We start from the raw sequence: 25,959 nt of genomic DNA on the forward strand, positions 1-25,959 counted from the left end.
TTTTGAAAATGAACTAAAATCACTAAATGGAATGTGTGCATAAACTTCCACCTATTGCCAACAGTTGTATTTTGTACTGGTATTTGTCCAAGAAGCCACGTGTGCCTGTCTTCGAGTCTTCCGTCTTCAACTTGGAAAATAAACATAACAAAAGGCACCGCACTGGAGAGAATTTGTAACGAGGTTTTTGTTCCAGGCAGAACGAATGATGTGTGCTTTGGCATACAAAGTTAAAACATGTCATCAAAATATTTGTTTCCAATGATGTTTTGAAATCCGTAACGAAATTCCTCGAGTTTGAATTTGCTTTCTTGCCCAGATATGAAATATAACACTTCTTTTCCCGATGCAATTCGCCGATGGCTACGACTGCAAGTCACTGATCAATGTCGATTTCATCTATGAACAATAGCGTAGTTTAAAATGTCCGTAAACGGAAATGATCATAATGTGATATTCATCGTCCAAGTATATTCATCCAGGTACAGATTAACTCAGAAATATTTCCTACTGACAGCTACTGATAGCACCCTCATTATTATTTCCCAAAGAGAATACGTGAATTCAACATTATATAGTCCTCAAACACGTCAAAGCCAACGTGAAAATAGAACGCCATACAATTCTAACGCTTTATATACATATATACTCTTTGTTCTATATATACCTATAAAATGGGTTGAAATGCCTGGAATACAATTACTAGTAGGAATGGAACCAGAGTAGCAACTTTCAAGGTCATCTTTCTATGATGTCAGTTTTATGTTTGAAATAAAACATGTAATCAGTCATTGTAGCATACGATATAATAAAATATTCAATATGCCAAAGTTTTTCCGATGTATTTTATATACAATGTATACAGCAGTAATATGCCAAGCTGAATAAAAACAACTTCATCAGCAACTGTGAATATCCTCACATGTGCACAGAATCAAAAGACATTTAGTTGACACCACGTGACAAACATCTCGTCACCCGACGAGAGCACCTTTGTAGAAGAGAGTGTGATTTTGACGATATAAACACATTGACTCCGCCATATAAGGGTAAACATTCCTGGAATAGTCAAACAGTTCCAATCCAAGCTGATTTAAAAACACTTGTCGCCCAATGTACTGTAAGGTGTTAATGGAGCATTTGTGCAGCTTCTGCTTGCCACTCGTGTTAATGTCACTCCGACTATATGGTAGGCCTTGGTGACCTTTCCAGACTAGTCTACTTTGACTCGAGAGGATTCACATTTCCACAAATTAAATTGATGGAACCGGCCTCCTGCTTGTAGTCGAACTTAATACAACCGACAGTACATCTACGACGATAGCAAATTTGTGCAATTTTTGTTACGAATGAATTTCAGATATCTCAATTTGTATTAAATGAAAGATATCCCATAATAACTGCAGGATATATGGTACTGATGGAAGCAATTCGGAATAAATATGTTAGCTTTATTGTAAATCCCGAATTGCCGTGGTTTTGGAATAGCATGTTAGCGTGTCGGAGTTATTCAAAGTGCAAATATATATCTAAATCACATTACTGTACCGACCAGGGTCGCCACATTGTCCAAAACTATGTCCGTGTCCGGAGCCTTTAGTGAATTTATCTAATGCATGGCAGACAGTCGATATGTTCATTTCCTATCTTGATTGAAAGAAAACCAGAAATCCAAATCTCAAGAATGTTTTCATAGAAAGGAGAACCCCATGGGAATGTATACTACACATGTACATCCTAAGACATGGGCGGCTGTTCAATTGTCAACGCTGTCTTGTTGACGGACGCTGCAAACTAATTTATCGACTACATTGTCCTGTTTATCTTTACAGCGGACTCTCCAACGAATGTTGACATGCATGTCGTGTATAGAGACGTCTCTGTAAGCGGTCAACATATCCCACGATAGGAGGAAGCTTATATAAACAAATGGTGACATTTTAACATGCCAGTGACGAATTCGACAGTCAACTCATTCTGGTCCTAGGTAGTCGTTCCCTTTGTCATTCCCCTATTTGACAAACAGACATGAAAGAGGTCTGATCTATTTTGGTATTTAACAGATCCAGAACAACATACATTCTTATGAATATATTTAAATATACACTAAATTTAAACAAAACCATTTACGTTTGAAATTCGCGTCTAATATGTAATGTCAATTTAATTAACTATTGAGAATTTCAACACAATTGTAATTTGAAGTTATCAAGGATATGCGAATTTCATCGTGTGCATTACATATACCCAGGGAAAATGTCTTGTCAACTGCAAATTACGTTGTTGCTTTTCAAGGGAATGTTCTCAATTTTATCTATTTAAGTTTTTAATTGTTTCATTGAATATCTTATCAAAACGGTAAATGTAGACTTGCTCTATCGGAATGAATCTCCATCTACATCGTAAATACAATTAGGGAGATACATGGTGTTACAGACGGGGCGACAGAAATCCAATAATTATCCGAGTCATACGCCAGGTCTATGTCAGGAGCCATATAAACCAGAATTAAATCATTTTCCAACTATACGTTTATTTTGACACTTGGCCAGATTTCACGAGAATCATCATTATCGGTCTATCAGTATTTACATTAAAAAATCTCCCGAAATTCTGGCTACAAGTTGGATGAGAAATGCGATAAAAAGAGTTATCGAACAGTGTCTAAAATTACTTTAAGTTAGCACTTTCTCCGGTCACGAGGTCTACTTCCGGTGACAGGTGCGCACGTGAAGTAGCAGAACCATATCTTTCGTTGTTATTTTTTAAACAGACATTAATTTATTTAAAGCTTGTTAACAATAGAACACTGAATCTCTTCCTTTATAGACTCTCCACAACCTTGATCAAATTTCGACAAAGCGTTTATCTGACTTTGATTTGCATTGTTCATAATTACTTCGGTGTCAAATGATTTATACGCGTGTATCTAGTTTGATTTCGCAATATAGCGCTGTTTCTCGGGCAAATTTGAAGTGAATCCATATAGACAAAAAAAAAACTTGCCAAATGAATGACAAACTATTGAGTAAAATCCAATCCCCCTCCTGCTATCGGCTATGAACACCTACTGGGACAATGCCCGTTTTCCCCTCCTGCTATCGGCTATGAACACCTACTGGGACAATGTCCGTTTTCCCCTCCTGCTATCGGCTATGAACACCTACTGGGACAATGTCCGTTTTCCCCTCCTGCTATCGACTATGAACACCTACTGGGACAATGTCAGTTTTCCCCTCCTGCTATCGGCTATGAACACCTACTGGGACAATGTCCGTTTTCCCTTCCTGCTATCGGCTATGAACTCCTACTGGGACAATGTCCGTTTTCCCTTCCTGCTATCGGCTATGAACACCTACTGGGACAATGTCCGTTTTCCCTTCCTGCTATCGGCTATGAACACCTACTGGGACAATGTCCGTTTTCCCCTCCTGCTATCGGCTATGAACACCTACTGGGACAATGTCCGTTTTCCCTTCCTGCTATCGGCTATGAACACCTACTGGGACAATGTCCGTTTTCCCCTCCTGCTATCGGCTATGAACACCTACTGGGACAATGTCCGTTTTCCCCTCCTGCTATCGGCTATGAACACCTACTGGGACAATGTCCGTTTTCCCTTCCTGCTATCGGCTATGAACACCTACTGGGACAATGTCCGTTTTCCCCTCCTGCTATCGGCTATGAACACCTACTGGGACAATGTCCGTTTTCCCCTCCTGCTATCGGCTATGAACACCTACTGGGACAATGTCCGTTTTCCCTTCCTGCTATCGGCTATGAACACCTACTGGGACAATGTCCGTTTTCCCCTCCTGCTATCGGCTATGACCACCTACTGGGACAATGTCCGTTTTCCCCTCCTGCTATCGGCTATGAACACCTACTGGGACAATGTCCGTTTTCCCCTCCTGCTATCGGCTATGAACACCTACTGGGACAATGTCCGTTTTCCCTTCCTGCTATCGGCTATGAACACCTACTGGGACAATGTCCGTTTTCCCCTCCTGCTATCGGCTATGAACACCTACTGGGACAATGTCCGTTTTCCCCTCCTGCTATCGGCTATGAACACCTACTGGGACAATGTCCGTTTTCCCTTCCTGCTATCGGCTATGAACACCTACTGGGACAATGTCCGTTTTCCCCTCCTGCTATCGGCTATGACCACCTACTGGGACAATGTCCGTTTTCCCCTCCTGCTATCGGCTATGAACACCTACTGGGACAATGTCCGTTTCCCCCTCCTGCTATCGGCTATGAACACCTACTGGGACAATGTCCGTTTTCCCCTCCTGCTATCGGCTATGAACACCTACTGGGACAATGTCCGTTTTCCCCTCCTGCTATCGGCTATGAACACCTACTGGGACAATGTCCAGAGTTTTAAGTCTCCACAATAACCCGGGTCATGGAAGACGGTTGTCGAGAGAGCCGTCAACAGAACAAGGGGAAGTGAACGAAAGAAAGTATAGATAGGAAAGAAAGAAAATAATAAAGAGTCCAAGTCTCGACTACATAGAGAAAGGGCGGTTGAGTGGGTATAAGTTGTTTACTACATCGTAGCTTATTGCTACACAGAGATTTTTTTTCTAATTAAAGAAACATTTATTGTGCAATATATATGGTGAACAAAAAACAATAGATAATTGATTTCATACATGATTTTCGTCTATTAGCCAAATACCGGACGGATAACCTAAGTTAGAATATGGAAAACCACATACACAGATTATTGTATGTGGTAAACCCCCTTCAGCAGTGGAAGCCCTTAGACAAGATGGTAATTCACGTTAATCAAACATTAACATTAACAAATACGTCCGTGAGAATAGCAAAATTATTGAAAAGGCCAAGGTTAACATATTAAAAGTGGACAAGGTAGCAATATAGTCGTAACATACTTCAGAGTAATTATGTACATAAATAATATCGGTTCGGGAAAAATCTAGGAGTTTGTAATTTACCGAAAACTGACACGGAATGTTTTGTTCCTGGTAGGTCGGGTTTTATCGGGTGCCAGTTTAACCATATAGTAAGCTTGTTTACACCCGGATGGATACTATCAATTGGTATGACATATCTTCAGGAATCCGTAGTGACCGGATCCCGGTACATTCCGATCTCAATCCGCTAAGTCGATACCTCTTATTTAAATGTCAATAATAATGGTTGATAACGACACAATACAAGCGCCTACGTGATACTGCATTAACATCCGCGTCATTGTAATGTTTGCATATTGTTTAGGCATGTACATGCAAAAGTTAGTATTGATACGATAAATCTTTTGTATTAGGATATTCAACTTATCCCGACAGTTTGTAAAAGTGCTAAGTAAATAATAGGGACCTTCCTGGTCGGCAGAAAACCTCTCAATATGGAAATAAGAAGTGATAACATCTTATCTATGAGGTAGATGTAGAGCTACTTGCCAATATGTCTCATTAATAGATTTTTTTTGTTAAAGGTGAGACCACACGAAATGAAAACAAAACAAAATGAATGCCGATTTGACTGAGTATCATCGTTTTCGCTTCGTTACCATGGAAGAAGTTTAAACTTGTTTGATTGAAAAACCCGTCAAAAGTGATATAATGGTAGCAATGCGTACACATACAGATCAAAACAAATACCATGATCTCTGAATATTTCTACTCGCACATTTTACTTCTCTTGTCAATATATATATTATTTTCTGAACTGAACTATAGCTGTGGCTAACAATTGTCACCAAGTAACGCATTGTCACACTATTGGCTTTTTGGGCTAACGCATTTTAAAACAAAATGTTAGAATGCACTACGTCAGTATCTAGCGACTCTGAGGCCGGAGACTGTTACGAAATTGTTCTGATGTATTTTCCGGTAGACGATCACTTACCTCTAGAAAAGCTTTTTAGTGATTTTGATGAATCAGAAGCGTGCTTAAGATAGTGTCGTCATCGTCACCCGTGTAACCCGACTTCCGGCATATTCTGTGAAAATACAAAGAATATTAAGATTTTTGAAAGTCATCTCAGGGTTAAGATAAATGAATTCAGTTAAGAATTATTGATTTTCTTGTTCAATTCATATCTCGACATTCCAACGTATGTTGATGTTGACGCTGCTGAACGTCATCTTATTGTTTGTTCACCAAGCTCGACAAGCATAATACTAAAATTAAAAAAAAAAAAAATTTAACCAAGAAAATCAACCTGACTACAAAATAAGAAATTATATCAGCCCCCCCCCCCCCCCCCCCTTCCCTAAAAAAAACCCAACAAAACAAAAATAAAAACAAAACCAAAAAAACTTGAGCATGAATTACAGTACTACAGCGCGGGTTAAGGACCCTTAACTAGGACTGGTCAGTGAATAGCCCTCACTTGTATAACGACGAGTGGTCATTCACAACTCTCAAGATCATGTCCCTAGCATAATAACAACAGACAACCCTATCGATACCCCGCTCAAGTGTCCACTCACAGACATACCGATCTTCGTTGAAGAGCCCTCGGCAGGTCTCGACCAATATTTTACGGCAAACACTCGCCATAACATTCCCGTTAAGCAGACAAACATTTAGACAAAACTCCTCCATTTATCAGTAGCCGACGTTTCTGGAGTGAGACTTGTGTAAGTAACACCCAACGTCCAATTGTACACATAGACATCTGGAAAGAGATACCAGTGTTTCTCGTAAAACACCGTTTTAAACGTCAGACCATACTGTCGTATCTCTCGTTAAGTCTATCTAACAGAAGATCCCTCTTCCTGCAATTGGGCTACATCGCAGTTTGCACGTGACAAGTATTTTCTGGATATGGTCGTAAATGTGACAAGTCGAGTCTTAGAGCTTAAAAGCCTCGATTACATGACTGTAATAGGTTTGAAATTGAAGTCAGACGATAGGTACGAAATGCCTATCTCGATTTCTGTACACTTTACAAACACCAGTAACATGAGGATTAGAATCGGAGACAGCCTTTGACGAACGCGCCCATCTGTCGGTAAGAGAGAAAGTGCCATTCGAACGCATCCATCTACCAGTCATATTGATATGTCGCAAAGTCAGTGTTCAAGACAAACCGTACCTGATTCACTGTCGGTCAAAACCCCGAGACAAACCGTACCTGATTCACTGTCGGTCAAAACCCCGAGAAGATACACAGCTATAGGTACAACTGAATTAATGTATAACACGGCACACACATAAGTAGTTTTCTTTTGTCATGCATTCCTCGTCTTCGGAAATTAAAATTTAGAAATTTAAACTTACCAGGTTATAATTCAATATATTGTTTGCGGGAGAAGAAAGATTATGACCGTCCATTAATTCTAGTTTAGTTTTGGTTATATTCGATTCATTCGTACTGAAGGAGTAGTTATTTATTTTTAAGATTTCATTACCTCCTATGTTTATGCAGCCCTTCTACCATTAAGGGGTCAATTTCCTTCTTCAACACAAAGATATCGCATTGGTAATGTAAACTTTATTTATTTCACAACAATTGCACAGAAAGTTAAATAAACGTATATTAATCACGCATGTTGGCCCGGATTAATGCACGTGATCGGGCAGGTGATCCCTGACCTCTTCACGTCCGATCGGGGAATCTAACCCCGGTCGCCAAGATGAAAGGTAAGTGTTTTACTACTGTGCTACACACGACCACCCAGTATTGCATTTTCATGTCCAAAGTATGCTTCCTAGTTTTCCGATAAGTCTTTCCGGAGTTATTTGACGGACGAGGTTTGGAAACGCTTATAGAGCTCACTGATAATGGCTTTTTTTATCCGAAACCAAGTCTGTTTTTCAAGAAACGTAGTTAATATAAACACGTGCATTTTCATGCAGTTTCAATAGGCTCTATGCCTGAGTTATTTGACAGCACAACTCCACACAGATGTTGTGTAATTTGTCACCTCTATCTAAACCTGCTTGCCTATTTCTAGCCTATTTCTAGCCAGAGATCACAGAAATGGCAAGAAAGAAATTTGCATTCGATCCTCTGCAAATGCACGTGCGTGCTCTACAATATCCGTCAATGATCGTTGGTTAAGTCCAGTATACTTACGACGTTTCTTAAATCTACATACAACCCCCCCCCCCCCCCCCCCCCCAAAAAAAACCCGATAAAATAAACTTTTCATCCGTAAACTAGACTTAATTATAAGCAAATATGAAAATAATATCACGTTCACTAAACGTTTAGCAGGTACATATTATTTGCAGAACCTCATTATATAATCTGACAAATATGTCTAGTTCCTAAAACACAGATAATTAGTACAGAAGATTTTGTATACATGCACACATCGTGCCGGTATAATAATGCTACTGTATCGAGATAATAACTTTATCGGTTTGACACGCTGACAGAATTGCTTCAAACTAAATGCCAGAATATGAAGTTATAAAAAAACCCAATAGTTGTTTCTTAAGGCATGTTGATGATATAAATATTCAAATTCCAAAGATAAAATGTTTCTGATATTCAAGTTGTCTCCTTGCTGGAAATCTTAACATATTTTCATATTTTATCTTTATTTAAGTTCCCAAATATTTGACGTTTTATTTCCGTTTTACAATATTTCCTGAATGTCATTTGCTGAAGATATTAGAGCTCGGATGATGATTTCAGACCCTCGATAGACTGTGTACATGTATGTATTCCATTCTATGTGTTCAGACCCTCGATAGACTGTGTACATGTATGTATTCCATCCCATGTGTTTAGACCCTCGATAGTCTGTGTACATGTATGTATTCCATCCTGTGTGTTCAGACCCTCGATAGACTGTGTACGTGTATGTATTCCATCCTGTGTGTTCAGACCCTCGATAGACCGTGTACATGTATGTATTCCATCATGTGTGTTCAGACCCTCGATAGACTGTGTACGTGTATGTATTCCATCCTGTGTGTTCAGACCCTCGATAGACTGTGTACATGTATGTATTACATCCCATGTGTTCAGACCCTCGATAGACCGTGTACATGTATGTATTCCATCCCGTGTGTTCAGACCCTCGATAGACTGTGTACATGTATGTATTCCATCCTGTGTGTTCAGACCCTCGATAGACTGTGTACATGTATGTATTCCATCCCATGTGTTCAGACCCTCGATAGACCGTGTACATGTATGTATTCCATCCCATGTGTTCAGACCCTCGATAGACCGTGTACATGTATGTATTCCATCCTGTGTGTTCAGACCCTCGATAGACTGTGTACATGTATGTATTCCATCCCATGTGTTCAGACCGTCGATAGACTGTGTACATGTATGTATTCCATCCCATGTGTTCAGACCGTCGATAGACCGTGTACATGTATGTATTCCATCCCATGTGTTCAGACCCTCGATAGACTGTGTACATGTATGTATTCCATCCCATGTGTTCAGACCCTCGATAGACTGTGTACATGTATGTATTCCATCCTGTGTGTTCAGACCCTCGATAGACCGTGTACATGTATGTATTCCATCCTGTGTGTTCAGACCCTCGATAGACTGTGTACATGTATGTATTCCATCCCATGTGTTCAGACCCTCGATAGACCGTGTACATGTATGTATTCCATCCCATGTGTTCAGACCCTCGATAGACTGTGTACGTGTATGTATTCCATCATGTGTGTTCAGACCCTCGATAGACCGTGTACATGTATGTATTCCATCCCGTGTGTTCAGACCCTCGATAGATTGTGTACATGTATGTATTCCATCCCATGTGTTCAGACCCTCGATAGACTGTGTACATGTATGTATTCCATCCCGTGTGTTCAGACCCTCGATAGACTGTGTACATGTATATATTCCATCCCATGTGTTCAGACCCTCGATAGACTGTGTACATGTATGTATTCCATCCCGTGTGTTCAGACCCTCGATAGACTGTGTACATGTATATATTCCATCCCATGTGTTCAGACCGTCGATAGACCGTGTACATGTATGTATTCCATCCCGTGTGTTCAGACCCTCGATAGACTGTGTACATGTATGTATTCCATCCCATGTGTTCAGACCCTCGATAGACTGTGTACGTGTATGTATTCCATCATGTGTGTTCAGACCCTCGATAGACTGTGTACATGTATGTATTCCATCCTGTGTGTTCAGACTCTCGATAGACCATGTACATATATGTATTCCATCCCGTGTGTTCAGACCCTCGATAGACCGTGTACATGTATGTATTCCATCCTGTGTGTTCAGACCCTCGATAGATTGTGTACATGTATGTATTCCATCCCATGTGTTCAGACCCTCGATAGACTGTGTACATGTATGTATTCCATCCCATGTGTTCAGACCCTCGATAGACTGTGTACATGTATGTATTCCATCCCATGTGTTCAGACCCTCGATAGACCGTGTACATGTATGTATTCCATGCCATGTGTTCAGACCCTCGATAGACTGTGTACATGTATGTATTCCATCCCATTTGTTCAGACCGTCGATAGACTGTGTTCAGACCGTCGATAGACTGTGTACATGTATGTATTCCATCCCATGTGTTCAGACCCTCGATAGACTGTGTACATGTATGTATTCCATCCCATTTGTTCAGACCGTCGATAGACTGTGTTCAGACCGTCGATAGACCGTGTACATGTATGTATTCCATCCCGTGTGTTCAGACCCTCGATAGACTGTGTACATGTATGTATTCCATCCCATTTGTTCAGACCGTCGATAGACTGTGTACATGTATGTATTCCATCCTATGTGTTCAGACCCTCGATAGACTGTGTACATGTATGTATTCCATCCCATGTGTTCAGACCCTCGATAGACTGTGTACATGTATGTATTCCATCCCATTTGTTCAGACCGTCGATAGACTGTGTTCAGACCGTCGATAGACTGTGTTCAGACCGTCGATAGACCGTGTACATGTATGTATTCCATCCCATGTGTTCAGACCCTCGATAGACTGTGTACATGTATGTATTCCATCCCATTTGTTCAGACCGTCGATAGACTGTGTACATGTATGTATTCCATCCCATGTGTTCAGACCCTCGATAGACTGTGTTCAGACCCTCGATAGACCGTGTACATGTATGTATTCCATCCTATGTGTTCAGACCCTCGATAGACCGTGTACATGTATGTATTCCATCCCATGTGTTCAGACCCTCGATAGACTGTGTACATGTATGTATTCCATCCCATGTGTTCAGACCCTCGATAGACCGTGTACATGTATGTATTCCATGCCATGTGTTCAGACCCTCGATAGACTGTGTACATGTATGTATTCCATCCCATTTGTTCAGACCGTCGATAGACTGTGTTCAGACCGTCGATAGACTGTGTACATGTATGTATTCCATCCCATGTGTTCAGACCCTCGATAGACTGTGTACATGTATGTATTCCATCCCATTTGTTCAGACCGTCGATAGACTGTGTTCAGACCGTCGATAGACTGTGTTCAGACCGTCGATAGACCGTGTACATGTATGTATTCCATCCCATGTGTTCAGACCCTCGATAGACTGTGTACATGTATGTATTCCATCCCATTTGTTCAGACCGTCGATAGACTGTGTACATGTATGTATTCCATCCTATGTGTTCAGACCCTCGATAGACTGTGTACATGTATGTATTCCATCCCATGTGTTCAGACCGTCGATAGACTGTGTTCAGACCCTCGATAGACCGTGTACATGTATGTATTCCATCCCGTGTGTTCAGACCCTCGATAGACTGTGTTCAGACCCTCGATAGACTGTGTACATGTATGTATTCCATGTGTTCAGACCGTCGATAGACTGTGTTCAGACCGTCGATAGACTGTGTTCAAACCCTCGATAGACTGTGTTCAGACATATCGTTGTTGACAAGGAGAGGAACGTCTAACTGTCCTGGGCTTGTATTATTATGAATCAAAAACTGTGTTCAGAAACTGTGTTATAATTAAACAACAATCAAACTATGATACTGTCTGTGTTCAGACCCTCGATAGACTGTGTACATGTATGTATTCCATCCCATTTGTTCAGACCGTCGATAGACTGTGTACATGTATGTATTCCATCCTATGTGTTCAGACCCTCGATAGACTGTGTACATGTATGTATTCCATCCCATGTGTTCAGACCGTCGATAGACTGTGTTCAGACCCTCGATAGACCGTGTACATGTATGTATTCCATCCCGTGTGTTCAGACCCTCGATAGACTGTGTTCAGACCCTCGATAGACTGTGTACATGTATGTATTCCATGTGTCCAAACCCTCGATAGACCGTGTACATGTATGTATTCCATCCCATGTGTTCAGACCCTCGATAGATTGTGTACATGTATGTATTCCATCCCATTTGTTCAGACCGTCGATAGACTGTGTACATGTATGTATTCCATCCTATGTGTTCAGACCCTCGATAGACTGTGTACATGTATGTATTCCATCCCATGTGTTCAGACCGTCGATAGACTGTGTTCAGACCCTCGATAGACCGTGTACATGTATGTATTCCATCCCGTGTGTTCAGACCCTCGATAGACTGTGTTCAGACCCTCGATAGACTGTGTACATGTATGTATTCCATGTGTCCAAACCCTCGATAGACCGTGTACATGTATGTATTCCATCCCATGTGTTCAGACCCTCGATAGACTGTGTACATGTATGTATTCCATGTGTTCAAACCCTCGATAGACTGTGTACATGTATGTATTCCATCCCATGTGTTCAGACCGTCGATAGACTGTGTTCAGACTGTCGATAGACTGTGTTCAGACCGTCGATAGACTGTGTTCAGACATATCGTTGTTGACAAGGAGAGGAACGTCTAACTGTCCTGGGCTTGTATTATTATGAATCAAAAACTGTGTTCAGAAACTGTGTTATAATTAAACAACAATCAAACTATGATACTGTCTGTATCACCCTCATTTACACGATATTCCGGATATTTCGCGTTCCGTAACAAAAAACTGTCCTCGGATTATAACTAGGTACCCGATACAGCTCTGTGACCGGTAACTGTGACGTAAATAATCCCTGCCGACAGGGGTTGTGGACAGATAAATCTATTTTGTCTACACTAAATCAACAATTCCGTACTACGATTGATTTGCCTTGAACTATAGGCTCTGTATTTTGAGTATACGTAATTATCTTGATAGACTTTTGTTCTCTTCTCCACGGCTGATGACGCTCGCACTCGCAAACACTCTCGTAGCACCACAATCGGCAAAAAAAAGCTGAATTCAATTAAAGATTATCAGGGGATCGGAGTGACATTAGTTATTAGTCTCCCATGTTTTTTTCTGGATTTTGACTGTGTGAATGTCCATTTATAGCAACGTGTCTCCAACTCTGAACTCCCAGACGCCGAGAAATTGCAGACTGCTGACTGTTAAATTTCGATTTCCTATTATATTTAGCGTAAAACAAGTCACTGAACTTTATTTACTCTATTTAAATACGGTTTGGTAATTTAAGCGTTGATTGTATACGCTGTAACTACACAAATCTTTATGGAGATGCATGTTTTAATTATTTTTGTGGGCGCCATCAATAAAGTTCAGAAATTAATTTTCTCGCTGGTGTAGTCGAAGAGGCGCGTGTTAGCCCGAGGAAGGTACACAGGGCCGGCAGCCGAGATCTCGTCCAAACGAGATTACGACAGGAACGATGGTAACGATAACTAAGGTTGATCAGACACTCGGTAGAAACTGATTATGTTAACTGCTGTCCTCATTCGCTTCTACTTTTCTTTAAAATCACTATAACATTGTGATACCGATTGTATCAGACGCACGTGGTCACGCGCTGGCGACCAGAAGAGACACAATTATTCAAATGAGTATTCAAATACAAGTTCTATCTATTCAATCATGTAATGTTTAATTGACAAAATGTAAATCAATCCAATTCAATAAAGAAAATACAAATTGAAATTCAGCATTGTTATTAATGTACTAAAATATTAGTTCACCCATATTTATTTGAATCTTTCTGAACGTTGCAATGACGCGATCAAAACAAACACTCAGTAGAACAAGACTATCATGACAGCTTTTGTTAATTGTGGAAGCCTCAATGATGAATTTTATGACATCTATTGAAATAAAATGTATTGAATATGACACGATTTCTTTGTATACTGTCTTGAATTATCCTGTATATTTGTAATGTATGGAATGAATGTAGTGTATTTGACCTCTATTGAAAATAAAACAGCTGTAGATAAGAGTTCGTTGTTCTGTTTAAATGTTGATGGCAAGCACGTGTTTATCGTACTTATAAAGGCCTACTGGCGAACTGACTTTAACTTTGAGTGTGTTGTGTGTTAATTTAATTTTAAGAGTTGGACGGGACATCGATAGAATTGTGGAGTTCGCATTGAAACGGCATGGAAATCGTCTCAGTTTGACACTTAAATAAGGTTAAGTGTACTTTAAGTGAGGCCGTCTAACCATGGAGGAGCTAGAGGGGGATACATATACTTATATTCGGAAAAATGTACATTTGAATGAACTGGATAAAGAAGGGCAAAAACAAAACAAAAACAAGTGATTGAGACCCAAACAAAATACTACATTCCAAGGGGACGGGGTCGGTTAGAGCCCTCGGTTTGTGTTTCTCGAGAAGCTGAGATAAGGACAGTCTGTGCTGACGTGGTTGTGTCCTTTGGCAGGACAATTTACCCTAATTTCTCAGGATGGCATACGACGGGCCTCCCGCAGGTTGTTCAGTGAGGTAGTCACCAACTACTACAAGGTGACTCCACTTTAAAATTCGCTGACTGTTCACGGGGCGATAAACCCAGCAAACATCATGTATTTAATTTAACTTATATCAAATCTTAAATGAAAAAGTTCACCGAGTTCATCAGGCAATTAATAAGTTCAACACAACCCGATCAAATACCAATAAAGAAGATATCGTTAATATTTCGAAAATGTTGTTTTTTATGTTGGTCAAGTTAATACATTTCTCTTTTACTGTACACGAGGTACATACTACTATATATAAATCATACCCCAATCATATCAACTTTTACTGTACATGAGGTACATACTACTATATATAAATCATACCCCAATCATATCAACTTTTACTGTACATGAGGTACATACTACTATATATAAATCATACCCCAATCATATCAACTTTTACTGTACATGAGGTACATACTACTATATATAAATCATACCCCAATCATATAAAATATAATAAACATAATTAAAGTTAAAATTGATACTAAGTCACGTCATGTACGATAAACTGCAGAAAATGTGGAAAGTTTAATAAACCTCATAACAAACAACGGATTTTATCACAAATTTGGTACGCACATGTGACATATCGAATAAAATCACGTTATTTCAACTCATGTGTGACTCGTCAAGTACATGTAAAGATCTATTAGTAAACTACTGATACAGTCAATCAATCAAATTCCTTGTATACTTTCGTCCGAACAAATGATCGATACCACACAATTGTGTAACAAAAATGTAGTTAACGATCAAACATTTATTATATAAGTCTGCCTACCTCAGTTAACAAACATACCATCGGATATCATATATAGCCTATTGATTATATAAATCCACCTACCTCACTTGACAAACATACTCGAAGATAACATATACAGTATAGCCTATTGATTATAATTTTCATAGGCCCGACTACCTCACTTGACAAACATACTATAGGATAAGTCTGCCTTCCTCAGCTGACAAACATACTCTAGGATAAGTCTGCCTTCCTCAACTGACAAACATACTCTAGGATAAGTCTGCCTTCCTCAACTGACAAACATACTCTAGGATAAGTCTGTCTTCCTCAACTGACAAACATACTCTAGGATAAGTCTGCCTTCCTCAGCTGATAAACATACTCTAGGATAAGTCTGCCTTCCTCAACTGACAAACATACTCTAGGATAAGTCTGCCTTCCTCAACTGACAAACATACTCTAGGATAAGTCTGCCTTCCTCAACTGACAAACATACTCTAGGATAAGTCTGCCTTCCTCAGTTGACAAACATACTCTAGGATAAGTCTGCCTTCCTCAACTGACAAACATACTCTAGGATAAGTCTGTCTTCCTCAACTGACAAACATACTCTAGGATAAGTCTGCCTTCCTCAGCTGATAAACATACTCTAGGATAAGTCTGCCTTCCTCAACTGACAAACATACTCTAGGATAAGTCTGCCTTCCTCAACTGACAAACATACTCTAGGATAAGTCTGCCTTCCTCAGCTGATAAACATACTCTAGGATAAGTCTGCCTTCCTCAGCTGACAAACATAGTGTACTCTAGGATAAGTCTGCCTTCCTCAGCTGACAAACATACTCTAGGATAAGTCTGCCTTCCTCAACTGATAAACATACTCTAGAATATCATACATTTGTAGCCTATCCATAAATAATATAAGTCTGCCTACAACAGTTCAGTTGATATTTTAATAAAAAGGCAAATATCAATTGAAATTTGGCGGTCATTAGAAGACAACATAGTCATTAGAATATTGAATTTACTCATTTAATTATTTATTATATACATATGTATACTGCTCTTACAGTAGAATTTGTTTTACATGTAATGATGAAATGAACTTCATCTTCCAGAGTCTTACACAAGTTACGGAGTTGTCGAGGAATCGTGTACTAAGCAAAGTCCTTGACGTGATTATGGGTTGCCTCATCAAGACAATATCTTAATAAAACTATATCGCAGCTGCACATTTGTCACCTCGATCATCATTAGATATACTGTGATGTTCAGTATACTTTACATACGTTTTTTGATGTATGGAACGCGAGCACGCGAGACCAGACCACTTTACGACTTTTTTGGTAATAACTTTGTCAACCTAGTTCCATCTGAACGACGAGAGGAAATCTCGTCGCGTGTGATACTATTCTGTTGTTTGATCAAATATCGAAAGTAATGGGTCACGTAGTGATAATAATGCCATATAAAATGTCTAATTAGGACAGAAAGAAGAAAACTGGCCAAAGTTAACACAAATACTTCCTTCTCATATGTTACTCCAGTGGGTCTTGCGGTACGGATATCCTTCCACGGAGCTAGAAACGGAAATTTAGCCGCTGTTTCAGAAACGGAAAACTTTCTGCGAGTCAAAAATGCTATGCCATGATTAGTGTTTCCCTTTATTTTGATGCATGCAGTTGAAAAATGTTTGTCTTGTAGTTGACATTTACAGAGATTTAAAGTAAAAAATGGAATGTTTTGTAATTGACATTTACAGAGATTTAAGGTAAAAATTGATTGTCTTGTAGTTGACATTTACAGAGATTTAAAGTAAAAAATGGATTGTTTTGTAATTGACATTTACAGAGATTTAAGGTAAAAATTGATTGTCTTGTAGTTGACATTTACAGAGATTTAAAGTAAAAAATGGATTGTTTTGTAATTGACATTTACAGAGATTTAAGCTAAAAATTGATTGTTTTGTAGTTGACATTTACAGAGGTTTTAAGGTAAAAATTGATTGTTGTGTAGTTGACATTTACAGATGTTTTAAGGTGAACAAACATGGAATGTTTTGTAGTTGACAATTACAGAGGTTTCAAGTAAGAAAAATGGATTATTTTGTAGTTGCCATTTACAGATGTTTTAAGGTAAACAAACATGGAATGTTTTGTAATTGACAATTACAGAGGTTTCAAGGTAAACAAAAATGGAATGTTTTGTAGTTGACAATTACAGATGTTTTAAGGTAAACAAACATGGAATGTTTTGTAATTGACAAATACAGAGGTTTCAAGGTAAACAAAAATGGAATGTTTTGTAGTTGACAATTACAGATGTTTTAAGGTAAACAAACATGGAATGTTTTGTAGTTGACAATTACAGAGGTTTCAAGTAAGAAAAATGGATTATTTTGTAGTTGACAATTACAGAGGTTTCAAGGTAAACAAAAATGAATTGCGCTCTGTAAAACATGATATGGAATCAAAAGTCTTTGACTTCAATAACAAGAGAAACTTCATCAGTAATAGTCTTAGGTCGTTGGCACGAATGCATGCTGGGGTATTACTACATGTACATGATCTGTTAGCTTGTTGTATTGCTTCCCTCGGCTTCAGTATGATAACTTCGATCACAAGACCTGCCATATCACATGACCTGTCATATCACATGACCTGTCATATCACATGACCTGCCATATCACATGACCTGTCATATCACATGGCCTGCCATATCACATGACCTGACATATCACATGAACTGACATATCACATGACCTGACATATCATATGACCTGCCATATCACATGTCCTGACATATCACATGACCTGCCATATCACATGACCTGCCATATCACATGACATGACATATCACATGACCTGCCATATCACATGCCCTGCTATATCACATGACCTGCTATATCATATGACCTGCCATATCAACTGAAATCACTGCTCATTTATTGAAATAAAAAACTGATTTTTTGCTTAAATGCTGCAAAATTGGTAAATATACTGGATTTGATTATTTTGCTGTAAAGCTAACTGGATTGCAACATTTATAGGTGAACACTTCAATATAACGGTATGATTGACAGGTTCAGATTTCTGTTTCAGTTTCTGTAATGAGCACCATCGTCAAACTGAGACAAACAAGTAAACAAGTTCTATTTATAGTTTGGAGTATCCATGTCTTACCAAACAGTGATATCGCGCACTACCCCGAGCTATTGTTTTTTCTGTCACGTCCGATTTGTCTGGAACAATTACAGACATTTAGCCTAGTATGACGGCATGGTTAAAATGACGTCATATTCAATTTTCTTTTATTGCGCATTGCTATCAAGGGAGATGATTTGATCGAATTAATAATTTGGAAATAATAGCAGTGACTCCCTGGTATCTTTAAACAGTTAGACAGAGACGTACTATCTATCGACTATTGTATTCTGGTGATAAGATATTTACCATTGTATTCCTTTGATAAGATATTTACCATTGTATTCCAGTGATAAGATATTTACCATTGTATTCCAGTGATAAGACATCTACCATTGTATTCTGGTGATAAGACATTTACCATTGTATTCTAGTGACGAGACATTTACCATTGTATTCTGGTGATAAGATATTTACCATTGTATTCTAGTGATAAGACATCTACCATTGTATTCTGGTGATAAGATATTTACCATTGTATTCCTGTGATAAGATATTTACCATTGTATTCCTGTGATAAGACATTTACCATTGTATTCCTGTGATAAGACATTTACCATTGTATTCCAGTGATAAGATATTTACCATTGTATTCTGGTGATAAGACATTTACCATTGTATTCTAGTGATACGATATTTACCATTGTATTCTAGTGATAAGACATTTACCATTGTATTCCAGTGATAAGATATTTACCATTGTATTCTAGTGATAAGACATTTACCATTGTATTCCTGTGATAAGATGTTTACCATTGTATTCTAGTGACGAGACATTTACCATTGTGTTCCTGTGATAAGATATTTTCCATTATATTCCAGTGATAAGACATCTACCATTATATTCCTGTGATAAGACATTTACCATTGTATTCCTGTGATAAGACATCTACCATTGTATTCTAGTGATAAGACATTTACCATTGTGTTCCTGTGATAAGACATTTACCATTGTATTCCTGTGATAAGACATTTACCATTGTATTCCTGTGATAAGACATCTACCATTGTATTCTAGTGATAAGACATCTACCATTGTATTCCTGTGATAAGACATTTATCATTGTATTCCTGTGATAAGACATTTACCATTGTATTCCAGTGATAAGACATTTACCATTGTATTCCTGTGATAAGATATTTACCATTGTATTCCTGTGATAAGACATCTACCATTGTATTCTAGTGATAAGACATTTACCATTGTATTCTAGTGATAAGATATTTACCATTGTATTCCTGTGATAAGATATTTACCATTGTATTCCTGTGATAAGACATTTACCATTGTATTCCTGTGATAAGATATTTACCATTGTATTCTAGTGATAAGATATTTACCATTGTATTCCTTTGATAAGACATCTACCATTGTATTCTAGTGATAAGACATCTACCATTGTATTCCAGTGATAAAACATTTACCATTGTATTCCTGTGATAAGACATTTACCATTGTATTCTAGTGATAAGACATTTACCATTGTTTTCTAGTGACGAGACATTTACCATTGTATTCCTGTGATAATACATTTACCATTGTATTCCTGTGATGAGATATTTACCATTGTATTCCTGTGATAAGACATTTACCATTGTATTCCTGTGATAAGATATTTACCATTGTATTCCTGTGATAAGACATCTACCATTGTATTCCTGTGATAAGATATTTACCATTGTATTCCTGTGATAAGACATTTACCATTGTATTCCTGTGATAAGATATTTACCATTGTATTCCTGTGATAAGACATTTACCATTGTATTCCTGTGATAAGACATTTACCATTGTGTTCCTGTGATAAGACATTTACCATTGTATTCCTGTGATAAGATATTTACCATTGTATTCCAGTGATAAGATATTTACCATTGTATTCTAGTGATAAGACATTTACCATTGTATTCCAACGGCGAAGATGAAACTGAAAACCACAAGTCTGAGATGTAGAATAAATCGTTTTATCATACAAATTTTGATTTATCGATAAGACCATATTCAGTTTATTTTTCATGTATGCAACATAAGATTTCAGACAAATAGACGAAAGTCTCGTGATTACGACCGGCTTATCTTTGGCTATCGGTATCGGCTTTCCCTAACTGTTGGTTTGTATATTTTATTAGACAGATATCGGCGTAGAAATAATATGTCTATAGGTGATTGACCCTGTGAAAAAGTTTGAAATGCTGAAAGATGTATCCACGCGGCTCATTATCGAATAATCTAATCTCGTATGATCAGGTGCCAAAACACGTATATATATGCTCTAAATAGGGATATCGGCAACATATTTTAATGATTTATATGTACTTTTTGTTGATTTGCTACATTTTTATTGAAATTTAATCCGATCACATTAATTTTCCCCTCATTTTTCGGTGGAAATAAAGATACTCGAAATCACCATTGTAATTGAATTCGTTAATAATGCAATCCTGATATTACGGTTCATGAAAGCACGTGCCTTTTATGACGTAGTGATGCACGAGCTTGGCCACGAGTTTGCATCACAATATGTTGTAAAGAGACACGACCACTGCATAATACAGGAATGACCTATAGCTAAAATATGACGTCACGATCTATAGATCACGGCACCCAGATGTGGACACGTGTCAATTTTATGTTAAATCATCTTCCGTATGTGTTCTAAAATATTTTAATGTTTTCCGATCTTGACATTGATCGTATTTTATTAGTATTTTTGGCAATCTTTATAAATATCGACATTTCACATTAACGAACTCATTTATCGTCGATTTATAATAATAAAGCAAAGTCCTATGAGCGCCTGACATCCCTCCAATCTAGATCTTATCGACGCTTCATACATAACAAAGCATCTGTATGACAGAGAATACATTCATGCTTTATGACAACAGTTATTACAAGTAGCATACAATTAACAAAAGACTACTAAATATTCACACTGACATTCGGCGTGTACACAAAAACACGTAAACAGATTTATTAGCGTCAAATTCAGATAATTTTCTGAATTAGATATGATGGGGTCAAATTCTAATATGCAAAATGATAGTATGGCGTTGCCTTCAGCTCCGTTGAAAACGATGAATGACGAAGACAATTGAACTACAGGGCATAGAAAACCATTGGACTATGCTAAGTAAGGGGTATTATGGGGTTTGCGGAAATGAAAATTCTAGAACTTTAGAAAGGAGAGGCGATATCCAATCAATCGATCTATCTAAAAGCGTCACAGTACTTCACTATTATTGAAATATTATGAATGACACACGTCACTCAAACATTTGGCACGGTGCAATGCCGTCACCTTGCAGCAGGACATCGGAACATTGATATGTGTGAGTTTGATTTATAAAACTCTTGAGATGAAAACATAAAATACTGGACAAAACCTGGTAGACAAATTGAAAAATGACTCACTAGGTCAAGACACAGTTAGATATGATTTCAGATAAAATATAATGATGAATCGCATTATCCCTTCGTCAAATATACTACATTTAAATATGTGATAAAGCAAATAAGAAATTATAATTAACATAATTAAAACACATCCTATTTGAGCACAAATATTTCGATATTAAATTCGGCTCGTCCTCGCACATACGTTATGATACGTTCTTAGATTACACAGGACAATGAAGAGAATGCTTGAATTGGTCGAGTCGGACATCAGTAAATAATAACCAACTGCTATGCCGTTAACAACAACTACAGTTATGTGATCGCACAACGTTCCACGACGTGCGATGTGCGCACGATGTCTGCACGAAGTCTGCACGATGTGCGATCTGTGCGATACGGATCGTGCAGGGAAATGTGCGCACGATGGGCGATTGGAACGGTACATGTGCGGTAGCTATCGTCGTAGATATAAAATGAGGAATGCATCATCGAATTATTTAAACGTGTGGAACGATTGTAAAATATATACAACGATTAACATTTTACGAGACAGTTAATTACCATATTTTTGTTGAAATATATGTAATAATTATTAGGAATGAAACCAAATACCGATGTATAATCAAATACGTTATCTAAAATATTTTTAAAGAACTTTATATAATTTGCTCGGACGTCGTCGAGGACACTTCTAGGCCTAGGAAATTCGAAGAAATCTGTATTCTGTATCTGTATCTGTATCTGTATGAATACGTTGTAGTGCCCTATATAGGTTTTTATACAACGGTAGAGAGAGAGCGCCTTGGGTTTTATTGGTGCTGGTTCCGGAGGGCGGTTTTGAATTCCTCCACGGATTTCGCATGCACGACTTTGTCTGGTAGGTGGTTCCAGTGTATTGTAGTGTCTACGAAGAAGGAGAACTGGTACTGTGGTGTCTTACTCGGTGGAATGACCAGTCCTCTTGAGTTGTTACAGACTCTTTTTTCTACAACGTTTTTTGTGATATGGTCTTTGAACTGCCTCGGTTTTATCTGGCGAGTGGGTCTTGTCTGTTTTGTGTATTCGGCTGGTGGCAACGACGGCACCAACCCCTCAACCACCTTGTACATTAATATTAATCTCAAGCTTAGTCTTCTGTCTTCTAGGTTTTCCAGTTCTAGTTGTTGTTTCATTGATGCAATGAATCCTGGTTCTCTATTTTTGTAGTCTTTTTTGATGAAGCGGACTGCTCTGTTCTGTATCCGCTCCAGTTTGTCGATATCCCCTTGTAAGTATGGGTTCCAGATTGTAGCTCCATACTCCATGATTGATCTTACTAGGGATATGTATGCTGTTTTACGACAATTTTCGGGTACGTTTCTTAGGTTTCTCCTTACGAAGCCTAGGGTGGTATTGGCTTTACTGTAGGTCTTGTTTATATGGATGTTCCATTTCAGATCGTTTGAAAATTGTAAGCCTAAATATGGGTTGTCCCGGACTTCTTGTAGTATATGTTGGTTTAATTCATAGTACCGTGATGTTTTCTGGTTGATTGACATGATATAGCATTTCTTCGCATTAAATCTCATACCCCAGTCTATTGCCCATTTTTCCAGGTTGTTTAGATCTGTCTGTAATTGATGGTGGTCCTTATCTGCGTTTATATTGCGATATAGCAGGCAGTCATCTGCAAATAGGCGTACGGACGAGTTGACACAATCCGGGAGGTCATTTATATGGCATAGGAACATTATTGGTCCGAGTACAGTACCCTGTGGCACTCCAGAATCCACTGATGTTTCCTCTGATTTCTCACCTTCAACTATTGTTCTCATCTTCCTGGTGGTGAGGAAGTTTGTTAACCATGAGTGTAGGCTTCCTTTTATTCCATATTGATCTAGTTTATGGAGTAGTTTGTCGTGTGGGACTGTGTCGAACGCTTTGGAGAAGTCTAGGATGGCAACATCGACTTGGTGTCCTTTGTCGTACTCTCGTAGGAAATCATTTGCCGTTGTTATGAGTTGTGTTTCACATGAGTAGCCTGATCTAAATCCGTGGTTTAAGTTGGTGAGTATGTTGTTGTTTTCCAGGTGCTTCATCATGTGTCGGCATATTATGTGTTCGAGGATCTTACATGTGACCGATGTTAGTGACACAGGACGATAGTTCTCTGGTAGGTGTTTGTCTCCTTTTTTGAAAATGCTTGATATATTTGCATCTCTCCAGTCTTTGGGGAGGTTCCCTGTGTCTAATGATTGTTGCATAATCTTTGTTAGTATAGGTGCTAGGTGTTCTGCGCATTCTTTTAGGATCCTGTTTGGGATGTTGTCTGGACCGGAAGATTTTGTGACATTAACCTTTTGTAGTAGCTTTTTGAGTCCTTCTTGAGATATTTTGATTGGTTTGATAGTTTCCTTTGATTTTAGTCTTGTTGATGGAAGTCCACTATCTGTTGGTTTTGTGAATACTGACTTAAATTGATTTCGGCGAGAATATATACGGGATATTTTATACATGTAGAACAAAACAACAGTTAAAACGACTTATTTTGAATAGAAACATACCGTATCTTTTTTGTTTAAAAATACATAGTATATGTAATTAAATAATTAAATATAATCGAAATGGAGTCCGTCTACCATCCTATACATGCAGATGTATAACCATGCAGGCCGTCGAAAACATCACGAATACTTGCGAGACAAAAGGACGGTATTTAATGGCAAAACATAACAGGTCATATGTGTTCCATGAATGAAAACAATTGTTATGCAGCACGTATATATATTAGCGACCATCTTATATCATTGTTTTTATGTTTTCGTATATGTTTTCGTATAACAAGTAATTTCGTAATATTTATAAACCTATCGTTAGCTGTGCGGTTTACATAGCACAGTTGTGCGGTTTGTATCGCACATCGCACATTTGTGCGCACGATGTCTGCACGATGTGCGCACGATGTTTTTGGAATGTTGTTGAGAATCAGTTATCTCCCTTCAATGAAGTAAACGTACCTGGCTAATAACAGGTATTTCTATCCTACCCGACGGCGCTGCATGCAGTGTGATTTGATGAAATTGTGTATGTTAGAATTCTCACATCAAGTACGTACACTAAACGTATATAAAAGTGCATGCTGACAGCGATTGATCCTATTACGCCTGATATTTAACCAAGTGACCCAATTCCTGAAAGAAGATTAGTTTATATTAAAGGAACGCACCCAATATTACATAATCTGACAACAAGGCAGATGAAATGCTATGCTTCTAACTTTTAGGAAGTGATATGGTGACGTTGGTGACACGACAACAATTCGGCCTACGTTTTAAACTTTCCTTTATCACATGATACATTAAAAATATAAGGATTCAGAAAAAAATGAACCTTATGTAAACCGGTCTTATTTTTTTTTTAAATCTAGAGAAAGGGTGGAGGGAGAATCAGAGGGAACAGAAAATAACATCTGGTAATAACTGGAATACAGACACATACATAGTGGTATATATCACTTGATACAAAAGCCAGTTAAATGGGATAGGGTTTTGTTTTTATTTTGTAACACATCTAATCTGCCGGTATTCAATAAATACATTGTCTTCAGTTGCCGTTAACACTTTAACACGTCATCATCATCAGCTCAGCTGTATTTTGTCAGCTATGAATTACGTTAAATGGAAAATTATAGATGTTGTATTCGCGTGCTGCAATAGTCGACACTCGGTGGACAGATTGCATGCTGAGAGTGTGTTATTTACCGCTTGAGGGGATGCGTGGTCATTTGGTCATTTTATCGGTCAAGGGGGTATGCAGTGGTCAGCTGATCAGGACTGTTGAGGAGGCTGTTTGCGACTGTTATGATTGTATCGGGCATGCGGCCACACT

At 38.3% G+C, this 25,959-nt stretch overlaps 2 protein-coding genes across 2 annotated transcripts in view; one reads left to right on the forward strand and one right to left on the reverse strand.

Moving 5' to 3' along the window:
* Nucleotides 1–25,959, reverse strand: part of LOC117324551 (kinesin-like protein KIF26B) — a 385,773-nt gene that overhangs the window by 307,518 nt on the left and 52,296 nt on the right. The window contains exon 3 of the mRNA XM_033880465.1: nucleotides 5,884–5,977. The gene's annotated coding sequence lies outside the window, so the exon portion shown is untranslated. The remainder of the gene's footprint in view (nucleotides 1–5,883; nucleotides 5,978–25,959) is intronic.
* On the forward strand, nucleotides 2,384–4,390 carry LOC117322817. Its single transcript, XM_033877760.1, has 2 exons — nucleotides 2,384–2,402; nucleotides 3,030–4,390. The coding sequence occupies exons 1-2, from the start codon at nucleotides 2,384–2,386 to the stop codon at nucleotides 4,388–4,390; spliced, it is 1,380 nt and encodes a 459-aa protein (XP_033733651.1).

Source organism: Pecten maximus, chromosome 3, assembly GCF_902652985.1.
Source record: "Pecten maximus chromosome 3, xPecMax1.1, whole genome shotgun sequence".
Taxonomy (NCBI): Eukaryota; Metazoa; Mollusca; class Bivalvia; order Pectinida; family Pectinidae; genus Pecten; species Pecten maximus.